The following is a 20,249-nucleotide window of genomic DNA, read 5'->3' on the forward strand; positions in this document are numbered from 1 at the left end:
TATCATGGCTCATCTTGTTACTATTCTCTGTAGTTACAGTAATTGAATCAAACCAAATCTCTGTGGCTTCACATGCCCTTCTCTACTTACTGTGCCATTTCAAAAGCATGATTAACAAAGGAAATCTTACTGCATGAATGTATGCCCTGAATGCACCAGCATTTAATTTTTCATTGAACTAGTGTTACTTACCAGAACATCTGAAGGGGTGTAAACCACTTTTAAATTATACTCACTTCCTATTAAGCTCTTCAATCTCAAATGCTGTTTGATTTTCTCCTGCCAGTGTCCTCAAAAGCAGGTTGTATGCCTCAGTTGATGTATCATTGGCTGTCTTTGCCACTCGAACAATGTCATCAGCTTCCTGTTTATGACTATACAGATAAAACAAAAAATAAGCCATGAAACAACCATCTGATAGGGAAATAAGTAAAATTTAGGTAATGCTTACTTTATTATTATTTTTTGAAATGGAGTCTCGCTCTGTCACCCAGGCTGGAGTGCAGTGGTGTGATCTTGGCTTACTGCAACCTCTGCCTCCCGATTCAAGCAATTCTCCTACCTCAGTCTCCTGAGTAGCTGGTATTACCTGCATACACCACCATGCCCAGCTAATGCATCTTTAGTAGAGATGGGTTTCGCCATGTTGGCCAGGCTGGTCTTGAACTCCTGACCTTAGGTGATCCACCTGCCTTGGCCTCCCAAAGTGCTGGGATTACAGGCATGAGCCACTGCTTCCGGCCTACTTTATTATATGTATGTATACAAACATGGGCAAGAATTCTACAAATATTGGAAAACCTCATTCATTTGGAATTTTGCGATCATTTGGGGCTGAATTTATGAATAGCATTCTAAAACTGAGATGAGAATATTTTCCAAAAAAATTATTGGTGTACATTTATAAGAGAAAATATTTATAATTTTTCAGAAAGACTACTTTTAAATTTAATTATTTGACAGTAATGTACATATAAAATTGTGTATGCCAGCAAGAAATCATTTATCTAGTTAAAAACAAATCTCACGCCTAATCTTTATTAACAATAATCTGCTAGTTTCATTCAGTTACTACAGTCTTAAATAAGTTAAAAATCTAAAAATATTATGGTTTTGAGATATATAAATATGATTTGTCTTCAAACCATTGTATTCTAATATTCAAAGTGAATATTCTAATGTCAAAGTAAAAGGAAGAAAAGAGTATACACAGCTGATAACATCTTAGAAAAGAGAGCAAACTATGCAAAAGTGGGTTATGTAGGAAGTGTTTGTGGGTTATGGGATAAGACAACACACACACACACACCATAACGGAAGCCACAACTTAACCATTAAACAGGGATCTAGAAGTTACCGTTCAGCAAGCTTTCGAGCCTCTTCTGCCAAAAGAGTCATGTTGTTTGGGTCCCCGGTAGATTCTGGCTGAGTGACTGACTGCACAGGAAATAAAGCACTTATTCTCAAAGGACTGAATTATTTAAATTTAATAAAGCAAGAGTCAAAACTAAATTTTTGTTAGAGGGCAAAAAGAATGCCTCTTCCTTTTTTTTTTTTTTTGAGATGGAGTTTCACTCTTGTTGCCCAGGCAGAAGTACAATGGCACAATTTCAGTTCACCACAACCTCCGCCTCCTGGGTTCAAGTGGTTCTCCTGCCTCAGCCTCCCAAGTAGCTGGGATTACAGGCATGCACCACCACACCCAGCTAATTTTGTATTTTTAGTAGAGACGGGGTTTCTCCATGTTGGTCAGGCTGGTCTCGAACTCTCGACCTCAGGTGATCCGCCCGCCTCGGCCTCCCAAAGTGCTGGGATTACAGGCGTGAGCCACCGCGCCCGGCCCCAAGAATGCCTCTTCTTATTTTCAGAGATTTTTATTTAATATCAGCACTCTTGATTGCAGATTCTTTCTATTTTCAGTAAAGGATAAAGGAAGATTAAACTGCCTAGTACCATAGAAGGAACAAAGCTAGAGAAATAACCCAGATGTCCCTTGGTTTTTATCCAGTTTTTAATAACTGTTTCATGCCAACTATGAGCAACGTGGCTTTCTTGCTCCATATTTAGAGACAAATAAAAAGATGCATGGAGTCAATTTAGTTGAAGAAGCACTCCACTGCCAGTAACAGACTTGCTACAAATTCCAAGGGCCTCCCCCATCCCCATCTCAGACGTTTGCAATCACTTACCACATTGGCAGCAGCGACTTTTGCTTTCTCAAGTTCTCTGGATGCGATTTCAATCAACCGCTCTGTGTTCTCTACATGGGCACGTGCTTGTTCAGCCAAGTTTCCAGTCTCTTCAATGGTATTCCGGATATTCTGTAAACGGCTAATTTGGCTGGACAGAGTGTTATTCACTCTCTGTAGGCGATCCATCAAATTCTGGTCAACATCTAAAATGGTTTGCAGAAGAAAGTCTGTAAATTATCTGAAGAGGATCATATCATCTCACATGAAATCTGAGGCCCTATGTATCTTTACTCTTCTAAACGTCGCAACTTACTACCAGGTTTCCGCAAAGCCCCTGGCATAGCTGGACAGCCTTTACCACGCCCAGTAGGTCCTTCACTGTGCACTCATCACACCTCCAACCGTGTGCCCATCTGTCCACTTGACTATGAACTCTTTCTTATTCATCACTATATCGCTGGTCTTATGCAGTGGTTGGCAAAGAGAAGACATCCAAGGAATGTTTAATGAAGGCGAGAATGACTGACTTTAATACCAGCACATGCAATTTAGTCATAAATATACAATGTTGTTAAAAATGCTGCCAGCCCTAAAAGCCGAACATTTTTCAAAACCCAGAAAAAACTAGGTTTAAAACATTAAGTTGAAGTATGACAAATTAAACTCATTTTGTATTTTAAACTAAATAGACTCTTCTGCCACCCCCATGCGCCAGCATATCTGTGTAATTTCCTTCAAACTGATCTCTGTTTTTGAATAGTTCTTCAAATTATTCTTTATTAATATGCTCATTCAACTTAAATCTCATACTCAGGTCCTAACAAATCAAAAGATAAATTTAAGTCTGTTATTATTAAAACTCTCATGTATCATGAGGTTTTATTAATATATAAAAACCATTAAGTAAATTGACCAATTCATATTTCAGCATCATGCTCAGTGTTGGGGTCTAAATTTTCTAAGGAATGTGGGAAAAAAAAAAAAGATGAGAAGTCAAAGGTAAGACCAATGAAGATGAATACAGGTTTGGAAAAAAACAACTTGGAACTTAGCTACCAAATGCATGTGCAGGGGTGATATTCTACAAACTCTTGCCTAACTATATATGGTGGTCCTGCTTGGAGGGTTACTCAATTATTTGATAATGTAAAAATTTTTTGGCTGGGCACAGTGGCTCACGCCTGTAATCCCAGCACTTTGGGAGGCCGAGGCGGGCAAATCACGAGGTCAGGAGATTGAGACCATCCTGGCTAACACGGTGAACCACCATCTCTATTCAAAATACAAAAAATTACCCGGGCATGGTGGGCATGTGCCTGTAGTCCCAGGTACTCGGGAGGCTGAGGCAGGAGAATCACTTGAACCCAGGAGGTGGAGGTTGCAGTGAGCCAAGATCACGCCACTGTACTCCACCCTGGGCAACAGAGTGACTCTGGCTCAAAAAAAAAAAAAAAAAAAAAACTTATGAAAACGCATGCCCGCATGCCTTTAATGATTTTTAAAACTATTTTAAGACACCTTGTAATAGAACAGATTCATAAAATGCTTGAAATTTGAATATCGAATAGTTTTTTATCTGTTGGAAAATCACCCTATGCTTACTGTAGCTTAAAGCAGTAAATTTGTCAGGTTGCTTTTTGAATTAGTGTTTAAAAAATGAAATTATTTATAATCTACAAGTAGTTTAAAAATTGAGAAAGAATTTTATAAAACCATACTAATAACCTTGCTTTAGGAGCCACATCTAAAGATTGGTCCATCTCACAGAAGTCACGCACTGTTCAATCATGCGTACCTTTGACATCCTGGGCCTCACGAAGGAGGTCCATAACTTCCCTCTCTGCTTCCTTTAGTCTATCCTCGAAGGCTTGATCTGTCACCATCTCATCCCCAGTTCCAAGGTTTGCTATAAGACTCTCTAATTCCTGGAGCTTCACTCTATGATCAGCAACCTAAACATAAGGAAGAAAGAAAAGGGAAAGGTAGGACACACAAGTATTCCTGAAGAACTCAATCACATTTCCTGCAGCAATCATAGGCACTCCATGAATATGTAGTTCTTTTTTTTTTTTTTTAATTATTATGATACCTTAAGTTTTAGGATACATGTGCACAACATGCAGATTTGTTACATATGTATACATGTGCCATGTTGGTGCGCTGCATGAATATGTAGTTCTATCCACTCCATGCATGTCTACTTCTGAAGAGAAGACACGGCTAGTTTATTTTTCTAACTTCAAAAAAAACCTTTAGAGCCATTCCTTTGACTTTAAAGACTGCATGCTGATGATTCTTCAGCTCTGACCTCTCCCTTGAGTGTCAGATTACCTTCGTGATATCTCCACTCAGCTCTCTGATAGGTATCTCAAACTTAACATCCAAAATTATACCTCTTACCTCTATTCTCCCTGGGGAATCTCCATCTCAGTAAATAAGGCCTCCAGCTACCTTAAGCAAAAAACCCAAGACACATCCTTATTCTTCTCTTTTCCTATCCTGTCCCCAAACACGCATATTTATCCAATCCAATTGAGGCTTCCCATTAAGCCCCATTCCTAACCATCATTCTTCACACAGCAGTCAAGAACGCTCCTCTTAAAATATAATCTGGATTTCCTAGATTTTAAGAGTTTCTTCAATGCATTCTTATTGGATTTGGGATAAAATCTAAACTTCTTATTATGGTCATCATGGTCCCATATAACCTGTCCGTACCAACTTCTCCAGTCTTAAAAAACAGACCACACCCTCCACACTCAGCAGGCTCCAGCCACTCTCCAGCTTTCAGGCCTCTGTACACCAGGTTCCTTCTGCCTGGAACAAACCTACCATTACTTTTCACTTGGCTCATTCCTTTGTATCCCTCAGATCTCACCTTAGATGAATTCTGTAGAGAGACCTTGTATAAAGTAGTTTCCCCCAGTTATTCTCCATTTGTATTCTTCCTGGCACTTATCTCAGTGTTTGTTTTGTTTATTTATTTATTTATTATTATTTGCCTCCCAACTGGAACATAAGTCTTTAAGAATAGGGACCACATCTATCTTGTTCACCACTTTTTCTATAGAGATTAGTGCACAGTAAGTTGCCACTCGACGTCTGCTGGATGAATGAATGAATGCACTATTGACAGCTTACCTTATCCTTTACCAGCCGGTAACAAGCTGGACATTCCTGGCAGCCAGGCCAAGACCGATTGTAGAAATAGTTTTCTTCACACTCGTCACAGCGATTTCCCACAAAGCCTTCTCTGCATTCACAGCGACCATCATCTTTGCACTGAAGTGAAAGAGATCCCTCGGGATGACAGTCACAGGCTGCAGAATAAGGAGAAAATAATACATAATTAGCAAAAGAAGGAAGAGTATATCTCTTAATTCAGACTGATAACAATAAGCTGACTAAACTGTCATTATAATTTTTTTGAAAAATAGGACTATTTATGAGGTCTTAAATGGCTAAGTCTGTTTAGCAGAGAAAACTGACATGTTTTAAAGTCAAAATGAGCTTTAAAGTAAAACGTGCAACCTTTGGGACACACTTCAGGTTACTTAGCAATTAGAGAAGTTATGAAACTATCAGTGCTTGTTTCATGCACTTCAAGAATTCATCTCTACCTTCAATTCTCCACTGTTTAATATTTCTCTAAGGAACTAGAAAACCCAAATGCTAATGCTTCTTTTGCATTATCTTATAGTTTGTTTATTCACTGTGTTCTCTGAACTGAGTCAATTACTTATGCTACATTCCACAGGAGAAATGAAAGAATTCAGAAAGCAAAAGCCAATTTGTTCTGAGGCCCAATTCCAGCCAAGTGTTTATGCCAAGAAGAAGCAGATGTTTACACGTAATCATACCAAAAGGGCCCCAAGGGTGGGAAGCAACTACAGCAAGTCAACAAACACATTGTGAACAGAATCCTCCACTATTTCATTATCTGCACTAAGAATGCAATCAATAAAGAAGTTTCATGAACCACAGTGGGAAAGCTCAGTAATCAAAGGAAGACTTCTTTGGAAAAAATAAAAGATTGGAAAAAGGAAGAATCAGAAACGTTATAAAAGAAAACATACAAAGAAACCAGAGAAGCCTTTGATCTGCAGAGTTTTAGAAATGGATAATATTCATCAAATAAAGCATCTACGATGACTTAGGTACAGCCCTGACTATGAGCCAAGTGGCTAGACTGAGGCTGTCAAAGTCTTTTCTAGCCTTAAGACACTAACTGGAATTAGTGGAAGCTTAGAGTTGTATGCCACCAACACCCCTTACGTTTGCAGCCTTCAGGTCCAAACCCAAAGTGGTTGACCTCACAGCGCTCACAGTGCTGACCGGTGATGCCGGGCTGGCACTCACACTGGCCGGTGCGGATGTCACACTGCCCATTGGTGGAGCCCAAGGCATGGCAGTCACACCTGAAAATGAACACAGGACATTTCTCAGGCAAGAAAAACAGGCTTTAAGCACAACTTTTTTTTTTTTTAGTATAGCACTGATGTAATTTGTAACTTGTATCAGAAAACTGAATGGTAAGGGTTACTAAGATGGAATGTTAAGGGTTATTAAGCCCCTAAGGTTCAAGTAATTTTCATGAGTGCTATTCAGAACCTCTTTTCCTAACTTAACTTCTACCAGTGCTCTCCAACCTGGGACTGTATGGACACTAAGTAGCAGCTTTGAAAACAGAAGTTCCCAGGCTGCAACCCTGAAGGGTCTGATTCTAAGTGCCTCAGAAAGGACTTGGCAATTTGTGCTTTTAAAAGGTTGCTCAGGTGATTCTGGCACAGCTGGGGCCACTGTGCTCCACTCCTTTCTTTCATTAGCTTTATTACAATTCTCCAGCATTGCCCCTGAAGGATGCCTTGCCTACATTAGGCACTCCAGTAATTTCTGAACAGTCAACTATTAAATGTACTTACAAAAATTCACTTTTTATAACAGAAAAAGCAAAGATTACTTTCACCAAAGGCACCTATGTCTCACCTTTCACAGCCTTGCCCACTCTGCAGATTGTAGAATCCAGGGTCACAGGCACCACAGTCCCGGCCAGTCACGTGAGGCAAACATTCACATTGCCCCGTCACGGGGTTACAGCTGCTCTGCTGCTTCACTGTCCCATACGGATTGCAATTGCAGGCTAAGGCAGGAAGACAGAGACGGCAAAAGACACAAATCACCTGAGAGAAATACTAAAATATAAACAATCCAAAGAGATTCTTTAGACCTGTGTTGCCAGGTTGGTAGCTGCTGGTCACATGTGGCTACTGAGCACTTTAAATGTGGCTGGCGAGTCTGAATTGAGATGTGCTATAAACGTGAGATACACACTGGATTTTGAAGGCTTAGCGTGAGAAAGAACATATATTTCATTAACAATTTTTACTGATTACTTATTGAAATCATATGTTGGATATATTAAATAAAATACATTAGTATTCATTTCACCTGTTTCTTTTTATGGGACCACAGGTGTCAGCCACCATGACTGTCCTTCTTTATACTTTTTTAATGTGGTGATGAAAATTTTAAAAGACAAAAGCAGTTCACAATGTATTTCTCTTAGACTAAACAACTATACATATTTTAAGAGACACACAAGAATTCTCACAATAAAGGGGCATTTAGCTGTGACAGAATCTGGTCGAAGGCTGATTACCTTTGCATTTGTCTGCTGGATTGGGAGCCAGAGGATTTCCAAAAAATCCGTCTTTGCACCGGTCACAATAGAAGCCAGCAGTGTTATAGATGCACTTCAGGCATTCTCCTGTCAAGCGATTGCAATTTCCAACTGCGTTGGGATCGATGTTGTCATTGCACTGGCACAGACGGCAAAGTCTCACAGGGCCGTTTCTACCCAGGGGGTCTCCAAAGTAGCCATCATCACAGAGCTCACATCTCTTACCTGGGGATGAGACAATCTGATGTTATGAAAGAAAGGCCTTAGACATTTTTGGTGATAGATTACCACTGGCTACAGGTAATCTAGTGTAATCATCACATGAGAGAAGACATGGTGCAGTGGAGGGCAGAGGACCTGGGCTGCAGCCCTGGCACGGGGCCAGACCACCAGAGTGACCTTGAGCACATCTCTATTTCCTCACTAGAAAGGAAGCACCTGGTCTGCCTACTTCACTTTAATTGTTGTGACAATCAACCCAAATCATGTATTAAAAGTGCTCAGTAAATGAGTCAAGCCCAAGGTTTATAAACTTCTCCAGTCTCAAAGGATGGCACATTCATATATGTTGTTTTGGCAGATGATATTAAAAGAGGTGAAGTGCCACTCTTGACACCATAAGTTTCCCACACAACAGGGTGAGCAGAACCATTCTGTTAAAATGTAAGAGGCATGTGCTAATCCTTGTTAATCAGTATCAATTGGTACAGAATCAGGGCATGTTAGAAGAGAACTTAGAAATCATCAGTTGCTGACTGCTTGTACTAAATATTATAGCTCAGGGAACAGAAAGGATAAGTAATTTGCCTGCAACCAAAGAAGTGACAGGTAGAGAGGGAGAGTTAGAATCCAGAGCTCTTTCCACTCTACTAAACTCACTGCTCCTCATCCTTCCTTTTCCACTTTCCTACCTTGATTAGTTCAAGTTGGGCTTGTGATATCTTTGTAACCAGCAGGGCCTGAATTAGACTCAAATTTCTGGTGAATCCGAGGTTTATTAATTCATTCAACAAGTATTTTCTGAGCATCTACTATATACCAGCACTGTTCTAGGTCATTAGGATGATGTTAACAAGGTGGACAAGGTCTCTGCTCTCACAAAGCATATGCAGCAGTTGGTGAAGACCAATACACAGACATACAAATAAACAAGATTACTTCAGATAGGGATAAGCATAAAAAAATTAAACAAAATAAAGCAGCATGATGGGGTGAAGGTGAGAGCTACTTTATACTGGTGGGTAGGGAAAGCCTCTGTAAGAAGGAGACATTGGGATAGCAATGGAAAGATAGAGAAGAGACCAGCCAGGATAATATCCAAGGGAAGAAAGCTTCAGAAAAACAAGATAAGCCATGGAAGCAGTTCAAACCCATGTAGAAGCATGGAAGTTAGAGTAAAGGATTTGGTTTTAGTGTATCAAGAAGCTATTGGAGGGTTTAAAAGTGGTGTAATCTGAGGTTCATTTTGAAAGGACCATTTTGGCTTTCATGTTGAGATTGGATCCATTGTAGGGGAGCAGGTGAAGCAGGGAGAACAATTAGGCAATCCCAGGTGAGAGGTAACAGAGGTTTGAATCAGGTTGGTGATAGTGGAAGTGGTGAAAAGTGGTCAGATCTGAGATAACATCAGTAAGATTTGCTGACTGTTTCTAGGACTTGAAAGGAAGATGAATCAAGTATAAGCCCTAAGGTTTCAGCTCGAGCAACTAGGCTAATGGCAGCATATTTACTAAGATGAACAAGACTGGAGGAGAAACAAAGGGTTGAAGAAAAAGGGAGGAAATCAAATATTTAACTTGGATTTGTTTAAATTTGAGTTCCTTTGGCTATGTGAATCAAAATCACAGCAGAAAATGGCTGACACAATCAAATCAGCACGGAGTGTAGGGAAACTGCGAGAAGAGTGCAGCACTTGAGACAGGCTCCATACCCTGGGCCTCAGGTGGTGGGTGGGGCAGCTAGCAGAATCTAAAGGTAAAAAGAGCTGTTTGGAGATGGCCTCCCAGGAGCTGATTTGGCTCATCAATGATGGATTTGAGGTCATCAATCCAGAGAACCCCACAGAGAAGCGGCCATGGGATAAATACTCTGTCCTCACCCTCCTCCTTCTCTGTGAGCTCTTGTATGTGCTTTCTACTGTCTGAATGCAAATGGAGCCTGACATTTGATGCAGTGCATGCAGGTCTCAGTCAGGGTGGAGAAAGGTGAACAGGGATGTGGAAAAGCAAGTGGAAGGCTTCTAGCCCACCATCTAAGTGGAAATGACAAGTAGGTAGCTCAGGAGCGGTGTCAGGGCTGGAAATACAAACTTAGCTATCATAGATATAGAAAGGCTTTCGAAGCCTCAAGATGAGATTTGATCACCTAAAGGGGAGACGGTAGATCAAGGTGACATGAAAGCCCTTGGTTGAGAGATGGAGACAATCAGGGGATACCCAAAAGAGAGATGGAAGGAAACAAGGAGAGTGAGCCTCAGCTTCCTATTAGGAAAACCATAACCACTAAAACTGAACCAAACACAAAGATCCAAAACAACTCCGAAGCCCCTTTCCCCTAGGTCTTTTTATAGAAGGGAACACTGAAAGCAGACAAAGCGAGCAGACTTACCAGTGGTGCCAGTAGGACAGTTGGTGCACACCACCTCCTTTGTCTTGGGGACAACAGCACAACTTGAACCTCCAGGACACGGACAGGGCTGGCAATCGGAGGAGGTGCCCGCAGTTGAATCTCCATAGTACCCATCACTGCACTTCTCACAGTGCGGGCCAGCTGTATTGTCTCTGCAGTTACAAACACCTATTTGGAAGGCAGGTGTGAGAAAACAGGCAAGTGTACAAGCATATAAGACAATGAGCACTTTCTACACAACTGCTAAAGAGAAGTTAGGTCTAAGAGCTGCCAAAGATCATCTCACCTGTCTCAGGATCACAGGTCTCGCTGTGTCCATTGCAGGCGCAAAGCACACATGGACTGTATGGTCCAAGATTAGGAGTTTCTCTTCTGTAACCTGAGAGACACATCTCACAAAACTGCCCTCCATATCCCACAGGACAGGTGCAGGACTCCACCCAAGTTGCAGGGACTCCAGGCCCAGGACGAGCACTTGCCAGGGTGACATCATCCAAATATCCAGCACCTGTGTATAGTGAGGAAAAGAAAATCACCGAACTGGCTTGTTTTCCAAACCTTGTGTAAAGTAAGTAACACTAAAAAGTAACTAGACCCCAAATTCCAGAGAAAATCAGCCATTAGCTTAACTGGGCTCTGATACACTAAACGAGATATCCACGTCTACCCCCTGGAGAAGAGAATTAGAAAACAGCATTTAGAACAATCATGTGGTACTGAGTGCCAAGTATCTGGAGTGGTGGTACAGCAAACTTTTATTTTATTTATTAATTAATTTGTTTGTTTATATATATATTTATTTATTGAGATGGAGTCTCACTCCGTCTCCCAGGCTGGAGTGCAGTGGTGCGATCTCGACTCACTGCAACCTCTGCTCCTGGGTTCAAGCAATTCTCCTGCCTCAGCCTCCCGAGCAGCTGGGATTACAGGCGTGTGCCACTATGCCCAGCTAATTTTTGTATTTTTTTTTTTAGAAGAGACAGGGTTTCACCATGTTGGCCAGGCTGGTCTCGAACTCCTGACCTTAGGTGATCAGCCCACCTTGGCCTCCCAAAGTGCTGGGATTACAGGCTTGAGCCATCATGCCCGGCCCAAACTTATTTTGTTTAAAACACACACACGTAGCCCTAGATTTGCTGAATTTTACAGTCCCCACCAATGTGAAAAATGAAAAGCATTAGACAATCATTTGGAGTGAGAAGAGATACGAACAAGAGTGCGAGGGGAAAAGAAGAGTTTACGTCTACAGCCATTAAGGAGTGTTTTCATTCTTTTGCTACAAAAGCAGGCACTACAGAGTTCAAGGATAAGACAGAAGGGAAAGCACCTGTCAACAGGTAATACTCAGGTTATATAATTTCTGCCCTCTGTAAAACAGCCAAAAAACCCCCCAAAAAACAAAAAACAAAAACTCTCAAGTAAAGTTCTAATACTCAGGGTTACTTCTTACAAGTATACAATTACTCCAAAGCTCAATGCTTTTCCATTTCTATAAGAAATCAGAGGAAACCTTATATTGCCTTAGACCAATGGTTCATCCAATCCAGTGGTGGCCCTGATACAAGCACCAACAGGAACATTTTATCAGAGAGATACAGTCCTCAGTAACATCATCATATTTCCATGTAATCTCCATTCCACTCTAGTGTTTTGCAGTCTTATGCTTAAAGCGTATTTTTCATGTTATGAAATAGCACTTGCTGTTTATAAAATTCATTTGAAAATTAACCACCTAAGGCTGAAGGACACCTCCATTACTGCCCTAAATGTACTACTTTTAGTATGTTTACAGGTTTACCTTGCCTAGTTAGGTCATGAGATATGGCTTTATTGGTTACTGTGCTTCCAATTCTAAACATCCTTAAGTCTCCCCATTCTAAAAATACTCTTTCTTCAATCTTGTTCCTACTCCCAAATTATAGTCCATGTCTTTTCCTTATAGCCAAACTTCTTAACAGAACATTCTTTATTTTACTTACTCAACTTCAAATTACTTCTTAAAGCACTGTGATCTTTCAGTTTCAACACCACCCCGCCACTTTTTTTTTTTTTTTTTGAGATAGATCCACTCTGTAAACTCAGGCTGGTGTGCGACAGCATGATCACAGCTCACTGCGAGCTCAACCTCTTGGGTTCACGCATCCTCCTGCCCTCAGCCTCCGAGGTAGCTAGGACCACAGGTGTGTGCCACCATGCCCAGCTAATTTTTTTGATTTAGAGAGACAGAATCTTGCTATGTTGCCCAGGCTGGTCTTGAACACCTAGCCTCAAGCAATCCTCCTGTCTCAGCCTCCCAAAGTGCTGGAATTACAGGCATGACTCACCACGCCTGGACAGTTTTAACACTTCTTAAAACAAAAACTCAGCAGTGATTAAGGAATCACCAATCCAAAACCCAATGATGCTAGCTTCCTAAACTTGTTAATTGTTTCTCTTTCTTAAAATTCTTTTTCTCTCTTGGGTCTTATTATTTATTTTACTTTTTTTTGAGACAGGGTCACATTCCATTGTCCAGGCTGGAGTGCAGTGGCACAATTACCACTCACTGCAGCCTTGACCTCCTGAGTGCACATGATCCTCTCACCTCAGCCTCCAGAGAAGCTGGGACTACAGGCATGAACCACCATACTCTGCTAATTTTTGTACTTTTTAGTAGAGATGGGGTTTTGCCATGTTGCCCTTGGGTCTTAGAGCATGGACTTAACTGTTTCCAGGATTCCATCCTTCTTTCCCATCTATATTTTCTGTCATATTTCCAAGTTTAAAAATTATTGCCCATATGTTGACAACCTTCTAAATCTGGATCACTAGTCCTAATCTCTTCCTAAGCCCCAGATTCATATTTCTAACTACTTATAAGCCATTTTTATCTGGATATTCACGCAGGCATTTCAAAAATCAACACATCTAAGCTGCAGATGCTTCTCCCAATACCACATCATCACTAACTCCACCACCCCAAACAGCTGTACCTTGCTAGAGAAAAAGATCCTTGTTTAAACCATTTTTTTAAGAAAAAAATTTTGGCCGGGTGCAGGGGCTCATGCCTGTAATCCCAGCACTTTGGGAGGTCAAGGCGGAGGGAATCACCTGAGGTCAGGAGTTTGAGATCAGCCTGGCCAATATGGTGAAACCCCATCTCCACTAAAAATACAAAAATTAGCTGGGTGTGGTGGGGCGTGCCTGTAATCCCAGCTACTTGGGAGGCTGAGCAGGAGAATCGCTTGAACCAGGAGGCGGAGGTTGCAGTGAGCCAAGATCATGCTATTGCACCACAGCCTGGGTGACAAAGCAAGACTCTGTCTCAAAAAAAAAATTTTTAAGTCTTAAACTCTTGTTCACCTAAAATTATAACAAAATCATTCAATAATTTATGACTTTTAATAATTTAACCAATGGTTCAAATTATAAATTATAATTACACAACAGTAAATAAAAAGAAATGAAGATGAGGCAACTTAAGCCAGTAGAATTATAATCAGATTTTTTTTTTTTTTTTTTTTTTTTCTGAGACAGATTCTCATTCTGTCACCCAGGCTGGAATGCAGTGTCATGAGCTCAGCTCACTGCAACCACTGCCTCCCGGGTTTAAGCGATTCTCATCCCTCAGCCACCCAAGTAGCTGGGATTACAGGCTTTCACCACCCCACCTGGCTAATTTTTGTATTTTTAATAGAGACGGGGTTTCACCATGTTGGCCAGGCTGGTCTCAAACTCCTGGCCTCAAGTGATCTGCTCACCTCAGCCTCCCAAAGTGCTAGGATTACAGGTGTAAGCAACTGTGCCTAGCCTATAATTAGGTTTTTTAGAAAATCTATTTATATACAATGTAACCTCAATTGACCTACTGATCAATTGAGTAATCAATTAGTAAATAATACTATTTACTAATTTTACCAAATTTTTTCCAGGTCCTTGAAAGCAGTTAAAAAATGCATTGTCTTTATATATAATTCATGTATAATGTGATTGTTATACACTTCTCAGTGTTATATTATTAGGAAAGAGAAACTTTTATATTATCATGAATCTTTCTAACCAATCATCTTTTTAAACAACTCTCCTAAATTATATCATAACTTACTTCTCTCACTGTATGTCCCACGGATCTTGATAGAGGTCAAGTTGTTTAGGAGCTTCTGAAATTCAAAAGGGGTAAGAGCAGGCCTCCAAGGGTAATCTGCTGCTTCATGGAGCCTGGAGAGAAAGAAAGGGCCACATTAACCTCTCTAAGGATAATTCTGGATGTTGGGGAAATATTTCTTATTCATTTATGCCCCAACAATGCAATACTCTAACAATCAAATCAAATAAAAAATAAGACTATTGGTTTGGTAGTACAATTGGAAAAGATAAAGGTAAAGAAAGGAAGGCTCCCTTTTACAAAATCACCACAATAACCCAGAAGTTTTTCTTTAAAATACATCTAGAGGCCAGTTAAACTTAAATAAAGACACCACTTTCACAATGTTCGTCAAGTCTCACTTTACGAAGAAGGCTATCTTACCTGAAGACATACTTCACAGTGGTCTCACTTGGATAGGAATTGCCCTGAGCGATCAAGGGTACCGATACTCTTAAGCCAGCTCCCTCAAGCACAAGGTCTTCTGCAGAGAGGCGAGTATCGCGCCTGTCCACTCGAAAGGAGAAGGAGAGGTTCTGACCATAACTCAACAACTGCTTGCCCAAGAACTTTGCTGGAATACAGACACAATGGTGGGCAAGAATGTGAGACTGAGATTAAACAGAGGCACACAGCAGGTCAGACTGCTTTCTAGCCTTACTTACCAGGAGCAATGAAGTACCGAGGAAAGTAGCTGTCTGAGATCACAGCGATATCTTGCCTCTCAGAGGACCACTCGAGAGATGCTTCAGAGCCATCTCTCTGTTCCACACGCCACCCATCCTCATCTGCAGGTAGAGAAGGAAAACACAAGCACTTTACACTGTAAATATCCTGAATTCAGGTCCTCTATGTACCATAAAAATGTGTAAGACCACACCTTGTATAAAGAAAGGCATCAATAAACCTTTTTGAATAAATGGATCCTACAACAGTACCAATATATGCTATACCACTCAAACTATATTTTACTTTATTACTATTTATATAACATTTGTAATCACTATTGAGATAAATTCTAAAGCCAAAAGTACATTTTCATTAAATTAAAAGGCCAAACTACAAAAACTATGCATGCTAAATAATACAAAGTGTTGCCAACCATCAAAAAGCCCTCAAAGAATTACTGATTTTATTTTTAAAAATATTTTAAGTGTAGTCTCACAGTTCTAACAGGTTGGGGGATGAGGTCTAAATTACCAATCTGAAAGGTAGAGGAGATAGAATAAACACTGTAGCCAACAGCATTTGTACAGACAGAAGAATGCCCAAAGCAGAAGCAGGGTGTGCAACCCCGAGGATTAGATGATTCCAGATTAAAAAATCCAGGTTTGCATCTGAAAAAGATTAAGACACAATCAGTTACTTTTTTTTACTTGAAATATGGTAACAGAGAAAACACAATGCAGCTAGAGAAAGAATGCACTACCTTTCACAATTGAAGCCTTCGACATTGTCTTTGCAAACACATCTTCCTGTTTCAACATTACATTCATCTATGCTGCCAGAGGGATCACAAGAGCATGGCCTATTCAATGAAAAATGGATAAAACAATCAGAGAAGGGAGAAAACTTCCACTCTTAAAGTCAGCCCTTTGTTTTACATGTTAACAGATTTTTTTTTTTTTTTTTTTTTTTTTTGAGACAGAGTCTCACACTGTCGCCCAGGCTGGAGTGCAGTGGCGCCATCTCAGCTCACTGCAACCTCCGCCTCCAGGGTTCAAGCGATTCTCCTGCCTCAGCCTCCCGAGTAGCTGGGACTACAGGCGCACACCAACACACCCAGCTAATTTTTGTATTTTTAGTAGAGACAGGGTTTCACAATGTTGGCCAGGATGGTCTTGATCTCTTGACCTCGTGATCTGCCTGCCTCAGCTTCCCAAAGTGCTGGGATTACAGGCGTGAGGCACAGGTGCCCAGCCAACAGATTTTTTTAAAAGAAATACACATAGAACAAAAAGGACACCAAAGTCATTTTTTTTTTTTTTTTTTGAGACAGAGTCTCACTCTGTCACCCACACTGGAGTGCAGTGGCGTGATCTTGGCTCACTGCAAGCTCCGCCTCCCAGGTTCACGCCATTCTCCAGCCTCAGCCTCCCGAGTAGCTGGGACTACTGCCGCCCGCCACCACGCTTGTCTAATTTTTTTTGTATTTTTAGTAGAGACGGGGTTTCACCGTGGTCTTGATCTCCTGACCTCGTGATCCAGCCGCCTTGGCCTCCCATAGTGCTGGGATTACAGGCGTGAGCCTAAAGTCATTTTTATATTTGGTTTCAGTTTAAGATAGTCATCCCATTAAAACTCTGCTTACTCTTTGTACAAGCCAAACCCCTTGTGGCTCACCATTACAGCTAGTCCTCAGTCTTGTTGACAATTATTACAGGAAAAATGTTTACCCTGCTGCCAATAAGCCATAAGATCTATTAATATGTGTTGACTATATATAGATTCTGCCCCCTTCTTCTGGCTTTGAAAATATTTTACCTGCATCCTGCTTCAGTGAGAGAATGGAATCCAGGCTGGCAACGGTCACATTTGTCCCCCATCACTCCTGGCTTACAGCTGCATCTGCCATAACTATCACACTGTGTGCTTAGAGAGCCTAAAATGTAAAATGCCTATTGTCAAAGAAAAATTCGGCCAGATACGTAAGTAAAATCAATGTGTTAAAGAAAGATAACTGGTAATTAAAAGCAATGCCTGAGAACCAGTATGCAATCTCCTGATGGTCACAAAGATAATAAAAACCAAATTTTAAATGAGAACTTTCTCAAAATCATGACCCTTTAAGCCATGGCATTTTAAGTTTCTAGACACATGCTAAGATGAATTTACTCATCAATGTTGAAAATCACTTTGTACCCAATGAAACACTGCACACAAGATCAGTTACTTCTCTGTGGGCGATCACAGCCCCTTAAGGCCCATGTCTAGAATTTAGGTATATATAGGCCTAAATGACAAAAATAAAGGTCAAACTCTTGAAGAATGGGCTGGACTAAGAATGCTATCAATCTCTGTACACACACCAACATGCTAAGAATATTTCAGCACTCTAAGGAGATTAGACTAAACAAAATCATTAACAAGGAAGAACTCACAAAGCAGTTAACCTTTTACAGTCAAAGTTCAAATTGTCTCTATGATCCTGTTGCTAATTATTTGCAGAACCATTACTCAGGCCACCATCCCCCCCTTACACACCAGAAACTCATCTGAAAGTTCAACTTGGTTAAAAAAGGTGGAGGCGTGGGGTAGAGACAGATCTTGACTCATTTCTGTGTTATAATAATGTACACACCTCCACATTTAGTTGTCCAAACGCCTTGGAAACAAAGCTTTCCTTTCTGGGGGTCCACAGAACTATCATTTTGTCTTTCAATCCATCTTCCTGTCACTTACCCACAGGACTACAGTGGCATGGAGAGCAGGCTTCATTGTTTCCAAGGCGGAAGAAGTTCTCCCGGCACCTCTCACAGTGGGCGCCATCTGTGTTATCCTGGCAGTTGGTACAGTGGCCCCCATGGCCAGTGGAACGATAGAGTTCAGGATCGAAGTAGCATTCCTGGGATCGACCATTGCAGTCACAGGCTGCCAGTCAAAACACATGAGTTACATCAGATCTGGGTACCTTTAAGAAGAGCATTTTAAGACTTAAAACCAAACATAATTTCCCACATCTCTGAGGCAGACAGATGGTGGTAGACTAAGAATGATTACCAGATGCACTGTTCATTAACAACAACAAGAAGGCCAGGTGCAGTGGCTCATGCCTATAATCCCAGCACTTTGGAAGGCTGAGGCAGGCAGATAACCTGAGGTCATGAGTTCGAGACCAGCCTGGCCAACATGGTGAAACCCCATCTCTACTAAAAATACAAAAAATTAGCCGGGTGTGGTAGCAGGTGCCTGTAATCCCAGCTACTCGGTAGGCTGAGGCAAGAGAATCACTTGAGCCTGAGAGGCAGAGGTTGCAGTGAGCTGAGATCACACCACTGGGCGCCAGCCTGGGCGACAAGAGCTAAAACTCTGTCTCAAAAACAAACAAACAAACAACAAACCAACAACAACAAAACCCAACAGTATGCCAATAAAGGGTATATATAGCCAGATGATAAATGTTCCTCCCTCTAAAAAATAGCACCATCATAACATACAAGGAATTCTCGTACTTAGAAAATAATCTGCCTCCAGGTAATTGCTCATATACAAGTAAAAGTCAAGTCAAATTACAATTCTCCTGAATCTTTAGCCTTTATTCTAGTATCAACTCCAAAAACAAAGTGCCATTTTATATGCAGGCTTCAATTTACCTTAACTTTTTAGGCTTCAGATGAGTCAAATACATTAAGACACTAACTTCCAAAGTGCCAGATTATTTATATAACTAGACTGGGGTAACTTGAGACATATGGGTTAAAATTAGTGCCACGACAGATGAAAGCAGAATTAAAAAGAAATCTAGATCCTCCAGAAACATCCATGTACAGGGAAGCCTCAACTCCAAATGGGTGATCTGTTAAGTAGCTATATTCCCTGCAGGGCACAACCATATTTCAAGACCAAGTATCTGTAGTCACAAAAATTCCTTACTATGTTTATAATAAAAAGATTTTTTTCTGAGTTATTGATTCTTCCCAAAATGTAGGCAGTATCTTGAAGAGTAAATAAAAAGAAGTTTTATTTGGTTTCAAATTGAACAGGATATTGTTGTTTTAAAAAAATATTCGAATACATCTTTTTTGGAATACATTTTTCTTTTTTAATGCAGACTTCTTCTAACCAAAATCATGAACACATTTTGATTTGTTTGTTTTTTGGAGACAGGGTCTCACTCTGGAGTGCAGTGGTGTCACCATAACTCATTGCAGCCTCAAATTCCTGAGCTCAAGTGATCCTCCTCCTGCCTTAGCCTCCCAAGTAGCTGGGACTACAGGTGTGTGCCACTATACTCAGCTAATTTTTTTAAAAAAATTTGTAGAGATAAGGTCTTGCTCTGTTGCTCAGGCTGGTCTCAAACTCCCAGGCTCGAGTGATCCTCCTGCCTCATCCTGCCACTTAGCTGGGAGTACAGGCACATGCCACCATGCCTGGCTAATTATTTTATTTTTTATTTTTGCAGAGACAGGGTTTCACTATATTGCCCAGGTTGGTCCCAAATGAGTCTCCCACCTTGGCCTCCCAAAGTGCTGGGATTGCAAGTGTGAGCCACCATACCCAGCCCCTTTTGTTCTTTTTCTCTCTTCCTTATGATCAGTTATTTCTTTTTTTTTTTTATTATTATTATACTTAAAGTTTTAGGGTACATGTGCACAATGTGCAGGTTAGTTACATATGTATACATGTGCCATGCTGGTGTGCTGCACCCATTAACTCGTCATTTAGCATTAGGTATATCTCCTAATGCTATCCCTCCCTACTCCCCCCACCCCACAACAGTCCCCAGAGTGTGATGTTCCCCTTCCTGTGTCCATGTGTTCTCATTGTTCAATTCCCATCTATGAGTGAGAACATGCGGTGTTTGGTTTTTTGTCCTTGCGATAGTTTACTGAGAATGATGATTTCCAATTTCATCCATGTCTCTACAAAGGACATGAACTCATCATTTTTTATGGCTGCATAGTAT

The 20,249-nt window shown here is 40.8% G+C and overlaps 1 protein-coding gene across 1 annotated transcript in view; it reads right to left on the reverse strand.

Moving 5' to 3' along the window:
- Positions 1-20,249, reverse strand: part of LAMC1 (laminin subunit gamma 1) — a 118,866-nt gene that overhangs the window by 13,130 nt on the left and 85,487 nt on the right. The window contains exons 5-21 of the mRNA XM_054455448.2: positions 18,026-18,214; positions 17,108-17,225; positions 16,053-16,151; positions 15,824-15,960; positions 15,289-15,411; positions 15,008-15,197; positions 14,585-14,697; positions 10,787-11,008; positions 10,480-10,668; positions 7,852-8,097; positions 7,179-7,332; positions 6,468-6,610; positions 5,334-5,512; positions 3,988-4,144; positions 2,190-2,395; positions 1,358-1,437; positions 237-374 (exon numbers count right to left, since the gene is read on the reverse strand). Of these exons, the coding sequence (XP_054311423.1) occupies positions 237-374; positions 1,358-1,437; positions 2,190-2,395; positions 3,988-4,144; positions 5,334-5,512; positions 6,468-6,610; positions 7,179-7,332; positions 7,852-8,097; positions 10,480-10,668; positions 10,787-11,008; positions 14,585-14,697; positions 15,008-15,197; positions 15,289-15,411; positions 15,824-15,960; positions 16,053-16,151; positions 17,108-17,225; positions 18,026-18,214 (2,683 nt within the window). The remainder of the gene's footprint in view (positions 1-236; positions 375-1,357; positions 1,438-2,189; positions 2,396-3,987; positions 4,145-5,333; positions 5,513-6,467; positions 6,611-7,178; positions 7,333-7,851; positions 8,098-10,479; positions 10,669-10,786; positions 11,009-14,584; positions 14,698-15,007; positions 15,198-15,288; positions 15,412-15,823; positions 15,961-16,052; positions 16,152-17,107; positions 17,226-18,025; positions 18,215-20,249) is intronic.

The sequence above is a fragment of the Pongo pygmaeus genome, chromosome 1 (genome assembly GCF_028885625.2).
Source record: "Pongo pygmaeus isolate AG05252 chromosome 1, NHGRI_mPonPyg2-v2.0_pri, whole genome shotgun sequence".
NCBI classification, from domain to species: Eukaryota; Metazoa; Chordata; class Mammalia; order Primates; family Hominidae; genus Pongo; species Pongo pygmaeus.